Source organism: Vicia villosa, unplaced genomic scaffold, assembly GCF_029867415.1.
Source record: "Vicia villosa cultivar HV-30 ecotype Madison, WI unplaced genomic scaffold, Vvil1.0 ctg.001498F_1_1, whole genome shotgun sequence".
In the NCBI taxonomy this organism is placed as follows: domain Eukaryota; kingdom Viridiplantae; phylum Streptophyta; class Magnoliopsida; order Fabales; family Fabaceae; genus Vicia; species Vicia villosa.
This window is the reverse complement of record NW_026705641.1, coordinates 450,283-469,125: the sequence shown is the minus strand read 5'-3', so window position 1 is coordinate 469,125 and position 18,843 is coordinate 450,283. Positions and strand designations below refer to the sequence as shown.

The window sequence follows — 18,843 nt, the reverse complement described above, 5'->3', positions numbered from 1 at the left end:
CCTAATCTGATCCGCCAGCATGTGATCTACCTACATCGGAATACTGTATGCATGCATGCCTAGACAATTCAGCACCGAACACGGGATGCAGGCCTAGTCTATTCTGCCAGAAACAATTAATGCATGCATGCCTAGACAAAGTCAGCACAAAACACGGGAATGCATGGTCATTTCAACACAGAATGCATGTGAACCCATCTTTATCACTTTGATATCTGTATCACATGCATGCTCACCACTTGGCCCTCATGCACTTAACATCAACAACCACCAACCCTCTATAAATACTCTCATATACTTGCTTTCTTTTCACCAACATATATTCTTCTTCTTCAAAAAACCACTTTGCATTTTCAATTCCGCAGAAAACTTAAAGAGTTCTTGAAAATGGCTCAACAACTTCTTACCATGGGTGAAACACACAGAGGAACTAGAGCGAATTTGGCGACCTTTGTAAGTTTATACTTATTTATTTCTAAACATCCATGCGTATATGATATCCAGTTTAATCGATTTATTTGTGGTTCTTAGGCTGTTGACCGATTCCGTACACGTTCTCACGCTTACGTTGAACCCGACGAGAGGATTATTCCGAATCTCCAAGCATGTGGCTTCGGACATATCATAAAAGTTAACAACAACACCATAGACAGAAAATTCATCCTTGCCTTACAAGAGCGATGGAGGCCTGAAACCCACACGTTTCATCTTCCAATAGGTGAGTGTACTATTACTCTAGAGGATGTTTATATGTTACTTGGTCTGCCCATTGATGGCAAGGCTGTTAATAGATCTGTTCAACATGCTAATTCAATGTGTGAGAGAGTGTTGGGAAGAGATCTAGTTGTGCCTACTCAAGGTTCAAGAGGCCAGGGTATCAGTCTGGTCTCCCTTAGAGATTACTATGATGAACTCGTCTTGATGGACAACTTTACTGAGGAGCATGTTTGGTTAATGACTAAGGTTTATATAATGTTGATGTTTGGTAAACTTTTATTCCCGGAGTCGACAGGTAACACTGTCAACTTTTTCTATTTAAGTAAATTTGACAGTATTAGCAAGATTAGGAAATATAGTTGGGGGTCCGCCGTTTTGGCGATGTTATACCAGTCTCTTTGTAAGAACGCGGTTGCCGAGAAGTGCACCTTCTATGGATGTGCGTTCCTCCTACAAGTATGGGGTTGGTGGAGAATGCCGACGCTGTCCCCGGTAGGCAGGAACAACTACACGTTCCCTTATGCAACAAGGTACGTCTTTTTCTCTTTTTCAACGCTATTCCTTGAATGCTAACTATCTTTTTCATAAAAATCTGAAATAACATTTTTGCTCTTTATTTTTTAGGTTCTGTGGTCCTAAATTGGATTACAGTAAGAATCCGAGGGGGAGTGTTGTTTTATATCGGGACCTAATTGATCACCTCCGAGCTGAAGATGTATTATCCCTAAACTTTTATATGATCATATAGATGTATTACAATTCATCATGCTTTTTAATAATATGTTATTTTTTCTCCCACGCAGTTTAATTGGAGACCATACTTGTTGCTAGACCATGAGCCAAACGAGAGTGACCGGGAAGTTTGGACTGCAGTAGTACCGATAATAAGGTTCAACATCATTGAGATGCACCAATCTGACCGTGTGAGACTGCAGTTTGGCATGCATCAACCGATCCCGGATCCCCCCACTGATTTGGGTCGCTGGCATATTAAAAGAGTTAACAATCAATGGGACCACGCAGATTATCGTACATTCGCACCTGAATTTTGTGAGATGTGGAGGCAGCGTCGCAGCCGTCTGTTACAATTCCCTGTTGCCCAACTCCCCATGTTTCCAACCGCGACATACCTTGCTTGGTATAGAACAGTCACAACCCCCGATATGTATGTGTCAGACCCCTACTACCTACACGACCCCCGCCAACAACAACACGCACAACAACCACCCCAACAATACGCACAACAACCACCCCAACAATACGCACAACAACCACCCCAACAACCACCCCAACAACGACAACAACGCCAACAACACCGACAACGCCAAACATCCGAACAACCTGACCATGAGGAATTTCAAACAACACCAACAACGCCCTACCAAAGTCAACCCTTCCAACCACAATCATGGGGCTTCACCCAACAACTCCGTGACGCCGACCCCTCCACTAGGCTACCCGTCCAACAACAATCGTGGGGCTTCACCCAACAACACTACGACGCCGGCCCCTCCTCCTCCACTAGGCAACCCATCCAGCAACAATCATGGGCCTTCACCCAACAACACGGCGACGCCGGCCCCTCCAGCTACAATAGGCAACCCAGCCCCGACATGGGTCTAGATGACAATTACGACCCAAACGAGCAAATGACCACTCAATCGTCACAGTACGAATTTCCACAACACCAACAATATGGGTACACCACACCCCAGCAAACAATGCCATTTTTTCAAGGTCAATCAAGCGCTGGATTTTACCGACCATGTGACGCAACTCCACCGCCAAGACAAATCTTTGAGGGCATGGGGACCCGACTATTTGACATCAACATACAAGAATACATGTCCAATGAGCGCATGGAGGGGCTAATCCGAGGACCGCCTACCCAGACACAACAAGAACAACCAAGGAATAGGGGGGGTCGTGGAGAAGTCGGTCGTCGAGATCCTTCCAACCGGATTCGAGTAGTTCCAGATTGCGGAACTGGCGGTGAGAGGGGTCATGGTCCGGCGCCGGGTCGGAGGGGTCATGGTCGGAGGGGTCGTGAATAGCATAATATCCATGTTTTATTATTTATCTTTTGTGTACCGTATTTGTAATGTTTGAACTGTATGACCGTATTTCTAATGTTGTTTCTGCATTTCTTGTATTTGTAATGTTTGGAATGAATGACATGTGGTGTTTCATTATTTATTTAATTGTTAAAACAATTTTGTTAATAAATAAAAAAAATTTAAAAAAAATAGTATATAAACAATTAAAAAAAAACAAAAAAAAAAACAAAAAAAAAAAAATATATATATATATATACATAGGCGCCACCCTAGGTGGCTAAAAAGTGAAAAATATGCATTGATGCCACCCTGGGTGGCGCATAGGTTAAGAGGTTTTGGTCTTTGGCGCCACCTGAGGTGGCTCCTATGTGGAGACCACCTCTGAAACCTGGTCATATGCGTAATTTTGCCGAAAACATGGTTTTTGGTGTAAATAAATTATTAAACATGGTTATTTGGATTTTTTTTTCACATTTGGGGCCGTTTGTTTTGATTTTTTTTTTTTAAATTTTGTTTGAATAGTTATTCTTAAAATGTGATTTTAGATATTTCATCTATTTATGGAATACAAATTTGGATATCAAAATTTCAAAAAATCACTTAATTTTGAAGTTATTTCAAATAGATTTTCATAAAAATCATTTTTTAAATACAACTTTTTGAAAACATTGTGATTTTGACTAAATTAGTATGTCTATGTTATAGAATATCAAAGTTACTGTTTCATTTAAAAAAAAAAAACGAATATAAAAAATTGTAATATTTTGAAAAACAATTTTGGAAAATCTATTTTAAAAAATACAAAAAAAAAATCCATTTTTTTAAAACTAAAACAAACCCGCCCTTAATTTTATCCTATTTAATTAATTATTAAATAGAATATTTTTTAATTATTTTCAAAGTATTTTACTTTAAAATTATATTCTACCCAACATTTTGTGAATTTAGCTTTTTATCCTCATAAAATTTATTCTACTGTGATAAAAATTAATTATGAGTAAATTGATTAAATTTCATAATAAATTGATTTAATTTCACAGTTAATTAAACATAAATTAATTAATGTTTAAAAGTTAAAACTAAAAATAAAGTAAATAATAAATTTGATATAAGAATTATGTTTAATGTCAAAAACTACCAATAATAACATTAAGTTAAAATTAATTGTATGGTCAAAATGAATTCTATCTACAAATTTGAAACCAGATGTGCTGTATGCAAGCTCTCCAAGTGAACGATAGAAAGAAGTATAATGTACCAAGTTGATGAACTTGCAAATGCGATTATAAGCACTAAAATGGTTTTAATTAAACATATATTAAGTTCAAGAGAGTAATGAGTGATTATAAATCTATCAACGAAATATTATATACTTTGTCAAAGATGAAAATGATAATATATTTGTTGAACAACATAAAATTGATGAGTAGTGATCTCGTGAGTCGTCACTAGGTTCTGCATATGCGCAAGAGGCAACTTGGTATGCTAATGATGAGTAATGATATATCATCCACACTTTGAAAAATTAATTGCGGCTAAAAGTAGCACTTTGGCCGCATGAAATATTCAGTCGGCCCATTTCTCATCATTCTTTTAATTTTCAAAATAATTTTTTAATTTTATACAATTTTTTTTTTAAATTGTATAAAAGTTCAAAAATATCTCTTCGTCATGTTTGAAAGTTATGCACTCTAAAATATTTTAGTAAATTTTGCAAAAAGATTTTTTTTTTTTTTTTTGCTAATATTTATCATTTCATGCAACTTTATCGAATATTATTCAAAAAGTTAATTATTTTAGGCTAACTCCTAGCAATCATGGCCTAGATCATAAAATGATCCACCGCCACAAATAGACCAGGTTGGATTATCTTAGTCAGAATATAGGTGATTTCAATCTAAGATAAATCAGATAGATTTTTGCATTCCTTGCTAATAGGTTAACAAGTGATTATAATCGCCATATTATACAAGAGGGAGATATATCATTTCTCATGTACTTTTTGAATTCAAATCTTATTCGCTCATCTTATTTTTTACTGATCTGAGCGTTGGAGTGTTAATCTTACATGTCAAGTCCTCTTCCACTACATTGAAAACTCAATTCCACCACTGCAATCCACATTCATCGATCACCAATTAAATATAGTTCTTCCAATAATTGTATGACAACCATTTTTAGTCCAATTGAAAAATTTGTTGTGGTTTCCTTAATTTTTATATCGTTTCCTGCATATTTGTATTTCACAACAAACTTGGTAGATTATTAATTCTTGTGGATATACCTGCAATTTTTTAGTAGATAATAGTATTTAGAAGTTAGGTATGACAATGAACGGAATTTAGATAGGATACCAAAATATATGTCTCTATATTCACATTTTGAAATAATTCTCTTACTAGAACCCGTACCTGCGTAGATACCAACATTTATATATGTACTCGTAGCCTATAGACACCCAAGTATCCATATCCGTGATCCTTACCTGCAATTGTAATCAAATTAAATTGATAAATAAAAACATATCATATTATTTTAAGTTTTTAACATAGTTAAAAGAAGTTTTAAATTTTTTATTAATAAATTATGAAATAAATAAATATTTATATTAAAATGTATAATAGTTAATAGTGATATATATTTTTAATTGATAGACAAACATTTTTATATAATAATACAACTTAAAATATATAAATTATTTTTAGAATGAGTACTAAGAAACTCGCATTAGCGTCTATACCCATTTATATTAGCGGAAAATTATTTTTGTTCATATCCTTATTTATTTTTGTAGATGTTTATTTTGTTGTGAAGACTGAAGAGTATCCATTAAATATGAGTAATGCCATCTTAAGTTCTTGGAAACCATGTGTTTGGTTATGTATGGTTCAACTTTAGTAAAAAATTGAGTTCCAATTTAGTTATGTAGTAATGGATTAATCATGACATATTCATTATAAAATTTTATTTAACTGCAATTAATTTATCTTGTAAAATTTGAATATATATATATATATATATATATATATATATATATATATATATATATATATATATATATATGTAATATTGTATTAATCTATTATTTTATTATTTGTTGAATTTTAATTTTTGTAATACAACTTATTAATTTAATTTAATCTTAATTTTTACATGTTAAAAACATAATTTATATTATATATCAAATTTATTATTTTACTGTGTATTTGAAATATTATTATTATTAATTTATAAATGTATAATTTGTAAATTTAAAAACCAATACATAATATTGCTAACATGCTACTATTAGAATTTTTTGGGGTCATACATGTAATAAATTAATGTGTTAGGACCATTATTTAATTAGCCAAATTAAAGTGATCTATGTAATGTAAAGTTTATGGCTAAGGATGTAATTGTCATGAAAAATATTGTGTAGATACCAAAAGTCTTATTTCTATTATTTGTGATGGGTAAAATTGGAATAAGAAACCTTGAATAATCATGACCCTTCATGGAAGGGCATGAGATTCTAAACTTGAATAAACATGACTCTTCATGAAAGGGCATGTAATTCATATAAATAAGGGGTTATGGTCCCCAATTGTAGACAACTAGAAAAATATCATAGAATATTTATTCTCTTTATCCCATTGAAAGAGAAACTAAGGAATTAATGAATCTACAATTGGAAGGTCATTTCTCAATCAAGATCATATTCTCATTAAAATTTCATGGATCCTACAGGTACGCTTCCGATTAATTTTTCATCTTGAATTGAGTATGGGTTCATAAAGTCTTGATTAATTAGAAAATTTCCAACAAGAGTTTCAATGAGAAGATGATGAATCTTAGTAGTGTGTATGTTTATATATATGTGAGTATTAGTTGGCCCAAAAGAAAGTTGATATTTGACATAATTATACACACACCTGTAATGATAAATATGTGATAATTTTAAGGCTTCACATGTGAATGATAAATCAATCCAAAGAAGGGTTTATTATTTGACATGTTTTATTATCAATGTTGGATTGTTATAACAAGAGTATCACTAGCAATTGATATTATTGTCCAAAGACTTGATATTGATGGTGCACTAGATATCTTGAGATGAGTTATGACATTATTTGAGCATATATCATTTAAGTTTATTTATGATTTATTTCAAATTGTTAGTTTTAGTTTTTTAATGGTGCCAATTTTAAGGACTAGAAAGAAAACATTTTAATTTTTTTTGGCTGCATGGATCTTGACCTTGCATTAATGATAACTCATCCCTTTCTCCTATAGACTTCAGTACCTTTGATGAAAGGAAAATTATGAGAAGTGGGATCGCTCTAATCGCATGAGTCTTATGATCATAAAGTGCAGGGTTCCAGAGACATTTAGGGATACTATATCTAAAGAAATAACAAGTGCCAAAGACTTTCTTGCTGAAATTAAAAAGCACTTTGCTAAAAGCGATAAAGCAAAAACAAGCACACTTCTTCAAAGCTTGATTTCTATAAAGTATAAAGGCATAGGAAACATAAGAAAGTATATTATGGAAATGTCTAATATTGCTTCCAACAAATTTAAGGCACAAAAGCTTGAGTTGTCGGATAATTTACTCGTGCATTTGGTATTAATATCTCTTCCTACACAATTTGGTCAATTTAAGATAAACTATAATTGGCAAAAGGAGAGAGTACAGAGTGGACAAATTTTTTTAGAACATTTAAGGACAAACTCCATGATAGCAGACCCTATGATAAAGGGGCTTCCACCCAAGGTCTTTCATGAGCAAAATGCTCACATGGGTGTTATAGAATTAGAGGATTCTTTGGTTTAGTGGGAGTTAGTCATTGTTATCAATTATGTTCTATGTTTGATAGTATATTCATATTACGCTCTGATCAGAAATAAAGTTTAGTTATTTAGTTTATTGCACTTTGTATGGTAATATGGATTTCATTAAAGTAAGGTGGACCAGTTGAAAATTGACATGAATTGATCACTTTCATGTGATTTTCATGCTGCACATTTCATGATTAATCTATGTCATTTAGTTGTGTTTATATTTGTGATCATTGATGGGTTTAATTATGACTGATATAATGAAAACTGTTTTGGTCCTATATATTGATGTAATTAATGGACGAGATGGGGATATGTCCAATGTTTATAATGGAAATTTTTGAGCTCATAAAGTTTAACACATTTATAAGGATACATATATGACCAGTGGGAGATTGTTAGAATTTTTTGGGATCATACATGTAATAAATTAATGTGTTAGGATCATTATTTAATTAGCCAAATTAAAGTGATCTATGTAATGTAAAGTTTATAACTAAGGATGTAATTGTCATAAAAAATATTGTGTAGATACCAAAAGTCTTATTTCTATTATTTGTGATGGATAAAATTAGAATAAGAAACCTTGAATAATCATGACCCTTCATGGAAGAGCATGAAATTCTAAACTTGAATAAACATGACTCTTCATGAAAGGGCATGTAATTCATATAAATAAGAGGTTATGGTCCCCAATTCTAGACAACTAAAAAAATGTCATAGAATATTTATTCTCTTTATCCCATTGAAAGAGAAACTAAGGAATTAAGGAATCTACAATTGAAAGGTCATTTTTCAATCAAAATCATATTCTCATTAAAATTTTATGGATCCTACAGATACGCTTCCGATTAATTTTTCATCTTGAATTGTGCATGGATTCATAAAGTCTTGATTAATTAGAAAATTTCCAACAGCTATTAACTATAATTTTCTACACACGGTTGTGGCGTTGACAAATGGTATGATAAAAAACAAAAATAAAATATGTATATTGCACGTCAAACATCAGAAGATTCTATTAAATTATAATTCCTATTGTCTGCCATAATTTTCTTTTAATCTCCTTACTTTTTATTGCGAATTATAGGACTAATGGAGAATAAACAACTTCATAGTCCTGGATTGGTTTCGGAAATAGCTAGATGAAGAGAATATAGTAAGAGAAAAACTTATCTATAGTAAAACAACATAATATGTTTTCGTTACTATATCCCTAATACTACTATTTCCTTTGTTTCCGACACATCATCACAGTGTCAGACCAATAAAAAAAATTGCCATATCTTCAAATTCATTTGGTACTAGTATTTTTATCCAATCAAATAACGATATTCAATGTCACATTAATTTATTTTATTTTATTTTATTTATAAATATAATTAAAATTTAAATCAATTTACACGGGATTGGTACCCAACTAAAACTAATGGGTACCAAAAAAAAAATTGCGATATCTTCAAATTCATTTGGTACTAGTATTTTTATCCAATCAAATAACGATATTCAATGTCACATTAATTTAATTTATTTTATTTTATTTATAAATATAATTAAAATTTAAATCAATTTACGCGGGACTGGTACCCAACTAAAACTCATGGGTACCAAAAATAAAAAAAATTGCGATATCTTCAAATTCATTTGGTACTAGTATTTTTATCCAATCAAATAATGATATTCAATGTCACATTAATTTAATTTATTTTATTTAATTTATAAATATAATTAAAATTTAAATCAATTTACACGGGACTGGTACCCAACTAAAACTCATGGGTACCAAAAAATTTACCATAAAAAATACACTTTAAAAAAATGAAAAAAAAAGTTTTATCTCAAAAAAGATAAAAAGACCTTATGTAGTTAGTTATGTAGCATTGGTAGAAAATCGAGAAGATTGCAGATGACCCTTTTAATAATGATTCAAGCTTTCACCACTAGAGCACGCACACGAACACACTCAAATACTAACTTAAACTTTAATAAAAAATATATAGCTTTGATATTATTAAAGACGATCAAATTTTCAATGTTTTATTAAAAAATCAACAAATATTATTGAGTGAGTGGCGGAGCCAGAAATTTTAGGGAGGCTGGACAAAAATTTTACACCTTATTTTTATTAATTTTACACTTTGTTCCTATTAATTTTGCCCTTGATTTTGTCCAAAAATTTCACACCCTGTTATTACTAATTTTCTCTAAAAATTACTAATTTTGCCCCTGGTGTTGTTTAAAAATCGACTATTAAATAAAGAATATACAACGAAAGGATGGGTTGAGTCCAGACGCGTGTCCGGGCTCGCTGGCTGTAGCTTCGCCCGTGTCATATTAATATACACCTCAATAACCAATTGACAGTCTCTACTAGATTCAATGAATTAAATAGATTAATTAAATAGTTGGATTTGTGGTGGTTAGAATGGTTTGGTTAGTATATTTGACCACTCTAATTATATTACATATTGTAAAGTTAACTTAAACAACTCAAAGTGGGTGCACCATTATAGGTGTTCTAAATCTAAGTTAGAGTTTCTTTTCGTATAACTCTCTATGAGTTATTTAATTAATGGTTAAACTTAAACCAGTTTCTACATATTAAAATCAGACAACTTGCTAATAGAGACTAGAGAATATGCACATAATTGACATGCCCTTAATCATTAGCATCCTTTTCACATATTGGATTCTAGATTAGTTATTTTAAGGTTAAAACTAGGTTCTACAACTATTCTATTCGCTGTGTATAATATGTGATTTAGTTAAATAATACCAATAAAATATATGGCCGCAGAAAAAAAGAAAATAGCTAGGACGAACGCACTGAATAATTGTAGGGTCATTAAGAATCAAAAGAAAGTGACTCAAAATTCAAGAAACGACCCTTCAATAAAGCATACTACTGCAAATGAATATGCTCTAATTTCTTTAAGCCATTCATATGATATGTCATGTGAATTTTGCACGGGTTGAGCCTTTTAGGGCATGATTAATGATGAATAAAGTTTAAAAAATTAAGATGAGTATTGATTCTATGATTTTTTATGTATTAGTCTATGATATGATATGACTTCCTTTCAATTCAGCGGTAGTTGATGATGTATATGATGATGATTTGTTTATAGGATACATGGATACTATTATTGTAAATTAAGTATAGTAGTAAATGTGAACATCAATGTTAAGTCGAAATGAAATGACCATATATTGCTTTTTGATTTGGTGGATGTGAGTGAAGTAGTGAAAAGACTAGTTAGAAATGATTGCATTAATGTGCGGATCGCACGGTAAATTATTGCGAACATAATTGGTGACAACTATCCACTTGGCACAAGTTATTCTATAGCTTGCCATTTCACTACAATATCAAAGAGATCCGGCGGCTGTTCTTTTGGTAAGGGGCAGTTTGTTCTGGATCGGCCAAAGACTCAGTAGCTGCAGTTAAGAGAAAACAACAATTTTCTATGTCATTCGTGTGGGACACGTGATTACATGTATAGTCAAGAAGTGATTTAAGATGTGTTAAAACTTAAGGATAGCAAGACTCAAGAAGTGATTGTTTAACTTTCATGTGTTTACAAGTATAATTAAGAATTAAGAAGTGATCCAAAATATTAAAGCTCTTCGATAGCAAGACTCAAGAAGCAACAATTTAGCTTTGATAATATTATGATTTTGATGATGACAACGCATGAAGTCAAACAATTACTAAAGTTAGTTCAAGCGGTCATACAAATACAAGATGGTTGATTAAGATCAAGATATCCCTTCGAATCAAACTAAAGTTAACTTAAATGAAGAATTAAAGTTTATGATCTCCGACGATATCTTTATAACTCTTTGATGATGGTGTTTAACTTGAAAATATCTCAAGCCTCATCCTATAGAAGATTCAAGGTTCTAGGGAAATGCTTATATGATTGATATATCTAGAAAATGAACTTGAAAGATTCGGACTGTGAAAGCTCGCTTGATCGTGTCTGTGTGAGTGATTAGGGTATTATAAAGACAAAAGGACGTTTTTGGAAGTAGTATGGCTAAATAACACACACACACACACACACGTGTGCATGCATGCACGCACCATGGGAGAGAGAGAGAGAGAGAGAGATTACGACTAGAGTTTCACCAATCGAATTTCATCAAGTGTGAAAGTTTCTGCGTAAGGGTTTTATTTATAGAACCACTTGTGTGAACTGCAAGCTAAAAAATCCACTTAAGTGCACCATGCCTTATGGTGTACCGTGTTTCACTTAAGCGCACATTATCTTACCGTATTCGATATTTCACTTAAGTGCATCGTACTTTACGGTGTTCTACAATTCACTTAAGCAAACGGTACCTTACAATGTTCCTAATTCTTTTAAGTACATTATATCTTACGGTGTTCCTTATTATTCTATCTCTCATCAATTTGTCCTTATGTGTGTGACCCTGTAGGTTCTTGTGACGTTGACAATTATATTAAATCACACATTTAATATAATAAATAGTGAGTTATATCTAGCAACACATCACTGCTACCCAAGTCATACAAATGTCATGTGATTTGACAAAATCTTTCTGTGGTAATAATTGTGTCTACCATTATCTTTTTGCCCTTATGTCTATATTGAGCACAAAGTATATACTTTGTCACCTTTGTCCAATTAAATTTTGGGCCCTTAGACATTTATCATGTTATGTAGGATGGACAAATTTCATCTAAGTCACCCATGTTCCTCATCATGCTTTGTAGAGTACCTATCAACTGTCTTTATGGTCATCCCATTATGGACAACTTTCGATCAGCAATAAAATACTTGACTCCACATCTAGGGTCCAAAGTGGTTTTAGTTTGAAGGGTGGTATACACCATTATCACTATGAGAATAACTTATGAGACTTTGCATCACATTTTATGTAGTATTCTCATAGCGGTAATCCAGTATAAATATTACTCCTAATATTCATACATATGTTAAGACTTGATAACTCTTTATCCATGATTCATGAGATGTGATCATCGATCTAACCACATAATAGTCTCAATGCTTTAATGTTATCTTACTTCACAATAAAGCTCGACTACAGATACTTTAAGAATAATGTCCTTATGTTTAATGAGATCTCATGATTAAGTCACACTTAATATTTCATTAAATAGACTAGCTAATCTAGGGACTTTATTATTTTAGAAAATCAAACTTAAGAAACAAATGACTTTTAATTATTAAGAAATAATTTTATACAAGTATCAAGTTCTAATTAAACTATTGGACTCTAGGTCTTACACCAACACGCCCATCACCAGGTGGGTTTCAATAAGTCGCTTTTAACGTTTCTTTGCGATTTCATCCCAGAGAGTGACACCCCTAATGTAACCTAAGTCTTTGATGAAAGTGACTAGCTGTTTCTTTAAAGAAATCTCTTCCTGAGATAGACCATTTTCCTTGTAAATATACGATCCATTTCTTGTCAAGAAATTACCTTTATACCAGTACTTATGAAATAGACAGATACATCTATTTTCAATCCTGGTTCCTATGCTGCATACTATCACCCAAGCCTCTTTGCGGAGATGAGCAACCGAGAAGAACTGATTTTCAAAATGCTTCATACTATCCGAAAAACAATTGCAACAATGAGTAACCTATACCAAAGTAATCAAGCATTGTCCCTACGTTTGATTTGCTAAACTATGTTGTACATTGAAAAGGTGGAAGAAAAGGGATAGTGAGGGAATTTCCTCTTAATATTCACACTAATACTAGAAGACTTTAATATATGCATAATTGATCACAAGGTTCAACTATGAAGGAGCAATCATCAAGGTGGTTTAAGACCTATATCTCGAAGATGATGAAGGGCAAGTAGAGACCCAAGATGCACTCATAGAAAGGAAGGGAACACTTGTTGTACTCATTGTAAATCTTTTTATCTTCCTCATGGTCACAAGGGCCAATCTGAAAAAGGAAATAAAAGGAGTGCACCTAATTGAATAGATTCTACTACGATTAATACTTTGGTCGAGGTGAATTTTTGTTACGAAATATACATTTTGTTGTAGTGAGGGTTTGTTACTCCATAATAACTTATTTATATTTCACCTTAAGTGGCCAAAAGTCTCTCCAGGTCACATATGAGTCAAGATTGAATTTGAGTAAACAAGGTAGAAATGAGTAACGATAGGTTTCCTCGTAATTCTCTTAAAAATACTGTGGATCATAGACACTAATGTATTATCTCTTAGACAACAAATAAATGACAATCATTATGAAATGAAAAAAATAATAATCAATCAAATGGACCTTGTATTTAACCCAATTATAGAAAATTCTACTACAACATACTAAATACTAGTAATCCAAATGGGTAGAAATGATGACGTACTAGGTGCCCAATTGAGGCTTCTAACACTAACGCAATTGTGAATAATGATATTCAGACGAGAATTACTAACCTAAAGGTTATTCGAATGCCACATATATACCCTAAAAAAGTAATGGTGGAAATAGAAACCAGAAAGCTAATAAAAAAATCCACCAAATAAGATGTAATGTTGGGAAAAACATGTTAAGAATGGTTGGACTAAAAATGCAAGTTTATATAGCATAAATTGCGACAACCAAATCATTATTAGTTATTTAATTTAAACCGCCTCCACATGGATTATTTTTATCCCTACGAGAGGATAAGGAAATTATATTCATTTTAGAAAAGCGAACAAGATAATGTAAATAGAAGGTACGCGTAGCTTTATTGAATTGGTTGTGCAAGTTCTTGTAAAAATGCATAAACTAAACTAATGTGTTGGAAATTCTAATGACAAAAGTGATTAAGTCCCATTTTGAATCCTTTGCCTCTTTTTATTGGATAATCCTTGTCTGAACCTACAACGATTCCTCATATATCACAATTATTTTACAAAATAGTCGTGCACAATATCTCGTCACGTAACCTGCTTTGTTTGATTAAAATCCTATAATATTTTGGTCGAAATCGCGGCCAACATAAGGTTGATCCATCATAAAATACTTATGTCACAACTGAGTATACTATATGTCTAGTAATATATACAACCCCCAATAACCTTTAGTTATAATTGTGTTATTGATAGTTAGTTTTCAAACATGATATAAATCGATTCACTAACATTTGTAAACGAGAAAAACATTAAACATGGAAAATTACTAAATAACATAAAGGTTTAATCATTACAAAGAGTGGATTTAAACGGGTCACATGGTTAACATAAATTGGAGATACTTCATCTCAATGTGTGTAATCTACAAAAATTAGTCATCCATCCTTAAGAGATTCATGACAAAATCAAAGTAAATACACATTACATTTGATAAGGGATGAAACTCTTGATGATTCCTTATCTTCTCCTTGCTCTAATGCTGCAAAATATGCCTCCAATGGGATAAAACTCTGAGCATTAACAACCAGAAACATCTTCCATTTTAAAGAAGAAAATCATGTTGTCTCAAAAACATGCCGCACTGCCTTACGTGTGCGCTGCATTTTTTTGATGTTATTAGCATGGCACATTGGGATTTCTATAACACACCACATTGGCTATATTGCATGACACGATTTTTCCAGTGCCTAGTAATGTTTTTGTGCTTCACATATGTTTGTCAATCATGCTCATTTTTCTTATTTTCTTCTGATTCTTGTGTACAAGTCCTCTCCATCTTTCATCATCATGACTTTTATAGTAGAACATGACAAAATGTGTCTGGTTCGAATGATTTTGGCACAAATTGATAACAAAATGTCACCGAAAAACTTATGGGAGATAACAAAATAATTTATTAGAATGCCATTGAAAAAACAATTGGAATCATCACAAAAGTTAGGAATTCCATGCTGGTAAAATTTGAAGATGATGAAAAAGTTTATGACAACTTCAAAACTTGGTTCACTGATGACTCACAAGACTTATATAGAGTGAAATTAATTTCAGTTCTACTGGTTGAATATGGTGAAAAAGTTTTTGGTCTCAAAGAATTAGAAGAACATTTTCAAAGCTAACAAATTGAGGAAAATCCATGCACGATAGCATGTGTTCCTAAGGGACCGATACATAGACCTATATGAAACTTTACTTTCTTTGGCTTCTCGAATGATAAGATGGGAAGTCATATAAAATCTTTATTATTTCAAATTGAAGGTGATGACTTGAAGATAAAAATTACTCGATAATGGTGGTGAAACTATTAATATAATGCTAGAATTGTTGTTATATAAGCACAAAAAGATTGAGAAAATTTTGGCTCCTCAATGAAGAAGAGAAAACATGTGCCGAGGGCTTACCTCAATGAATATTACAAACTAGACGACACTTCCACGAAATTGGATCCTCTAATGTTGAGCATCACTCCAACTCCAATTTAGTGAGTATGAAGAGCGAGAAATTGAAAAGAAAAAAAAAAGAGACATATGAACAAAAAGTGAGCTTGAGTAAGGGTTGTAGGAGAATGATAGCGGATAATTCAAATCCTACTTCTACCCCTTTAACAAAAATAAAAAATGTGAATTTGTAAAAGTTGTATATAAGTCTATGTTTCTTATTCTTTTAGGTTTTGATTTCACCTTCTTCGCATCTCTCTATCTTTGACTTTAATTTTTTCTTTAATTTTTTAAAATTTGAAATTGTTTTATTGTTTTATTAATCTAATTCAATTAATTTTTTATTTTAGAATTTAATCACATTCAACTTTCTACATATATTTAATAAGAATTATGTATCATTTCCATCTCATCAATTTACACATGTGAAACTGTCACGTTAGTGTCGTTATCACCATTTAACGTAAGAGATCAATAGTATTGACGAAATTTTTTTAAATAACATAATTTAGTAAAAATTTATAAATAGATTAAAAATAATTAATATTCAATATTGTTATTAATTAAACAAGCTCTTACATGTATTTGACATTAAATAAACTTTAAAAAATAGTTAGCACAAGTTCAGTTTATATACATCAAGTTGGTACTACAGATAATGTAAATTAATCTCCCTAATAAAAATTATCAGAACGGTATCATGACTAATGATCATTTGAGTGCTTTCTTTCGATGAGTTTATGTATATTTCTTTTCTTGTTTTCAAAGTTAAGTGTGAGATTAATTAATTGCCAAGTACAAAAAGAATAAGTGGACTCTTTAGTGCTAGTTGCTAATTTGTTGCTCACTCATTGTTATACGGCTCACTTGTTTATTTCACATATATTAATGAAAAACCAATTAATTTATATAGTAATTTTACTTAAATAAAATTATCATGTATTAATCTACCCAAAAAAAAATAATTCTGTATTTTTCTCTTGACCATCACCATCAATATAAAGTCAAATATATTTATTTGAGAGTAATGGAGATACCATTTTGAAAATTTGAGTTCCCTTGAAATTACGAGACCGAACTAACAACTCATGGTTTTTTTTTTTTTAAGAAGTAAAATTCATAGACAAAAAAGATACGATTGAAAAAAAAAAAAACAGTGACGACTCATTTTAATCTAAAATTAATTGTGAGATTTAATTTAGTAAATAAAAAAGCAAAAGCAATTTTTAGATTTTATAAAATAATTGTGATTATTTAATCTCAACATAAACCACCTTGAAAAAAAAATTATATTCATAACAACAATAAATCACATACTTTTATTCCTTTTCTTTTAATCATTTAAGCAACCACCATATAAGTAAAGATGGTAAATTTAATGGATCCAGACTTGAATCGTGAATGTAATCACTTTTTTAATAGTATTTCAAGTACTCTCAAAATATGTTAAAGTCAACGCGTAAGAATAACTAGGATAATTCAACCTATATTCGAGTTTGTATAAAACAGATAAAAACGAACGCAGAGAAGATGAAAATTTGGAATTTTTCTCTGAAGAGGATAGTTTAATGTCATGTAATTTTTTGAATAAAAAATGGCCTATTTTTAGGTTAATGGTGTCGTTTCACAATGTTGCGACATTTGATGAAACACGCCCTTTCTGCAACACTTCACACTAAATGTTGCAACATTTTTCCCTTTACCAACTATTTCAACACTTCTCAAAGCGTTGTCATTTTTGAATTAAAAAATAATAAATTGAAATAACGACAACAAAAAACTAGAGCAACGACCACAACCATGTGTGGCAGCTTAACGCCACAAATTGGCCAAAGACCGACCACTAGAGCACTATCTTATATCTCCGTGAGTAGCCCAATTGCTCTGATTCATTAAATGCTCAAGTGTTGTCTACAAGCCACCACTAGTGCCTCTATGTCCATAATCGCGATGTCGGAGTCGGTGTCACCATGAATGTGAATGTGACTAGTAGCATAAAACTTGGGACCACCACACTTGTCCATGTGACACTTTATCGTCTTTAGCTCCTTTGTTGAGTTAGTAAATGCAACTCTATATAATGAGCATTAAAGTGAGTTAAACTTTCTATGTAAAACTATTTCACATGCATTGGATGTTCATTTACTCACTTGCATAATTTCTTGTCATTTTAGAACACACCAATGGCCATTAGTGATTATTAATTTCAACAATTCCCCAATTGTTCTAATACTGATAAGACCAATTCCAGAAATGGAAACAAAGAATGCTAATATAGTTAAGTATCTTTCAATTTTAACTTAACCTTAGAAAGGACAACACAAAATATAAATTAAATTTTAGGAAGAAATGCTTTGAACCTGTTATCCCTTGTGATTAGACCGACGCTACCTTACACACACTCTTTAATAGTTCTTCATCTACATCTCTTGCATAGCACTGTTTAGGGTCATGTGCTTTTTCTGTTTCGTGAATTTATCGTGAGAGAAACTCCAATTCTCACTTTGAGACGACACCATCTTGAAATTCACATAGGTAAAGTTCATTTTGTATCTTCTTTACTTGAGATACATATTCTTGACATTGAACTTCATTAAGAGTTTGAAAAACTCAACCCTCCAAATTCAATAGTCAACATTATTACATAATGTTTCACAAACATCCAAATCAACGGCTTGTTGTTACCATTGAATCTTGAGGTTAATGTTTTCTTAACATTAGATTGAGTTGCTACCGTAGTTGGAACTTTTACTCAAGGAGTTTCAATCACATACCTATTGAGGTAGTCTTTATTAAATCTCTAGTCAGTGGTTTAGTAAATGGATCAACTAAACTATAGCTTGAACGTATATATGTGTGTGGAATGATTTCATTCTTAATCAATTTTCTTACGACGGAATATCTA

General features: G+C 31.8%; 1 protein-coding gene across 1 annotated transcript; it reads left to right on the top strand.

The window, feature by feature from the left end:
- Window positions 1-368: 368 nt before the first annotated feature.
- On the top strand, window positions 369-1,465 carry LOC131635483 (protein MAIN-LIKE 2-like). Its single transcript, XM_058906101.1, has 3 exons — window positions 369-453; window positions 532-1,247; window positions 1,342-1,465. The coding sequence occupies exons 1-3, from the start codon at window positions 388-390 to the stop codon at window positions 1,463-1,465; spliced, it is 906 nt and encodes a 301-aa protein (XP_058762084.1). The 5' UTR covers window positions 369-387.
- Window positions 1,466-18,843: the final 17,378 nt, after the last annotated feature.